The following is a 1851-nucleotide window of genomic DNA, read 5'->3' as shown; positions in this document are numbered from 1 at the left end:
GTGTTTGAAGAGTTCAAGATTATCCCTCCAATGACCATATAAGTTGCAGTTATTGATATGGAAATTCATCTGCCATCATGACATCCATTTACCTGACTTGGCTAGCTCCTTCTGGGGAGTTCTTTGGACATGACTGTGACTTAAACAATCTGGTGCCATCTGTAAATGTTGCCACCTCACTGCTCACCCCCTATTCTAAATTTGTAATAACTATTTGTTATAAAGTGTTTAAAGACCCTCACTGTGTTTCTCTCCCTTCACAGGAAACTTGAGCATTTTTTAGCCTGATCAACGCATCAACCACCTTATGGCAGCTTTCAACCTCTCCCGCCCTGGACCTTCAACATTCATCCTTGCTGGCATCTCTGGCCTGGAAGCTGCCCACGTCTGGATTTCCATCCCTTTCTCTATGTTCTACATTATCGGCCTGTTGGGAAATGTCATGGTTCTGTTTGTTGTAGGCAAAGAGCAGACCCTGCATAAGCCAATGTACCTGCTGATCTGCATGCTGGCGCTCACAGACATTGCCACGTCTACCTCAGTCATGCCAAAAGCCCTGTGTATATTCTGGTTCAATTTGAATGGCATTACTGTGGGTGGCTGCCTCACCCAGATGTTCCTCCTTCACGCGGTTTCTGTTATGCAGTCAGCCATTCTCGTGGCAATGGCCTTTGATCGCTACGTTGCCATATGTAAACCTCTACGATACGCCACCATCATCACCAGTGCAAGAATAGTTAAGCTAGGGCTTTTGGGTTTGATAAGAGCTGTTCTCTTCATTCTGCCCCTGCCTCTTCTCCTGAGCAGGCTGCCATTCTGTGCCAGCAATGTTATCCACCATACATACTGTGAACACATGGCTATAGCAAAGATGTCCTGTGGGGATATCACAGTCAACAGGATGTACGGCTTGGTGGTAGCATTTGTAGTCTTAGGGTTAGACCTGTTGCTCGTTGCCTTCTCATATAGTCTGATCACCAGGGCTGTCCTCAGAATCTCCTCCAAGAAAGCTCATCAAAAAGCCCTCAACACCTGCATAGCTCACATCTGTGTCATGTTGATGTCTTGTACTTTCTTCCTCTTCTCCACTATAACACACCGCTTCGGTCAGGGCATCGCTCCCCACGTTCACATCATCTTGGGCAACCTCCACTTCCTCATCCCCCCTATGCTCAACCCTATCATTTATGGGATCAAAACCAAAGAGCTTCGTGACAAAATGGGCAAATACACCTGCAGAAGATGATTGCTTGGGGCCACTGACTTTAAACCTGCATGAGAAGATTGGGAAGAGATATCTCCATGTTAATCAAGGATGCTCTCTTACAATTCTGTTGAGCTCAACATTGTGGAATTTCATAGTCTGAAATTTCCCCACACGTAATGTCTTACCACTCAGTCACCAAGCACCGCTTTCTCTGTTGCTAAGTTCCTTCTCCCTCACCATCACTTGATCTCTTTCAGTGTCACCCTTCAGATTGAACTTTCCACACACCCTGTCTCTCGGCCTTTCCATGACTTCCATACTAAGAGAATATACTGCAGCTTTCTGATGTAGGGTGTCCTTCCATTACCCCTGTGTGAACATGGTTCTTAATCAGTTCAACTAACAAAAGCTGCACTTTCATATAGCCAAAGAAAAGAAATAAACTACAGTGTTGAACTTCTTTATCCCATGTGCAATGATCCAGTGACTAAAATTTACCTGTGTTTTCCACGCCCAATACTTCAGGAAGTCTGGAGGACAAACCAAATGTTTCCATTGGAAAGTACTAATAGAAGAAAGCTGCTGCCGGAATCAAGGACTTCCTACTAGAGCTTATTGTTGAGGGTTTTTAAATTCAAGGTCAA

The 1851-nt window shown here is 44.8% G+C and overlaps 1 protein-coding gene across 1 annotated transcript; it reads left to right on the top strand.

Moving 5' to 3' along the window:
* The first annotated feature begins 307 nt into the window (after window positions 1–307).
* LOC123377107 (putative olfactory receptor 52P1) lies at window positions 308–1246 on the top strand. Its single transcript, XM_045029560.1, has one exon. The coding sequence runs from the start codon at window positions 308–310 to the stop codon at window positions 1244–1246; it is 939 nt and encodes a 312-aa protein (XP_044885495.1).
* Window positions 1247–1851: the final 605 nt, after the last annotated feature.

Source organism: Mauremys mutica, chromosome 1 (assembly GCF_020497125.1).
Source record: "Mauremys mutica isolate MM-2020 ecotype Southern chromosome 1, ASM2049712v1, whole genome shotgun sequence".
Taxonomy (NCBI): Eukaryota; Metazoa; Chordata; order Testudines; family Geoemydidae; genus Mauremys; species Mauremys mutica.
This window is presented reverse-complemented; position numbering and strand designations above follow the sequence as displayed.

Bases quoted from the DNA above. Each gene is read 5' to 3' on its own strand.
- LOC123377107 (XM_045029560.1), top strand. From the start codon at position 308: ATGGCAGCTTTCAACCTCTCCCGCCCTGGACCTTCAACATTCATCCTT.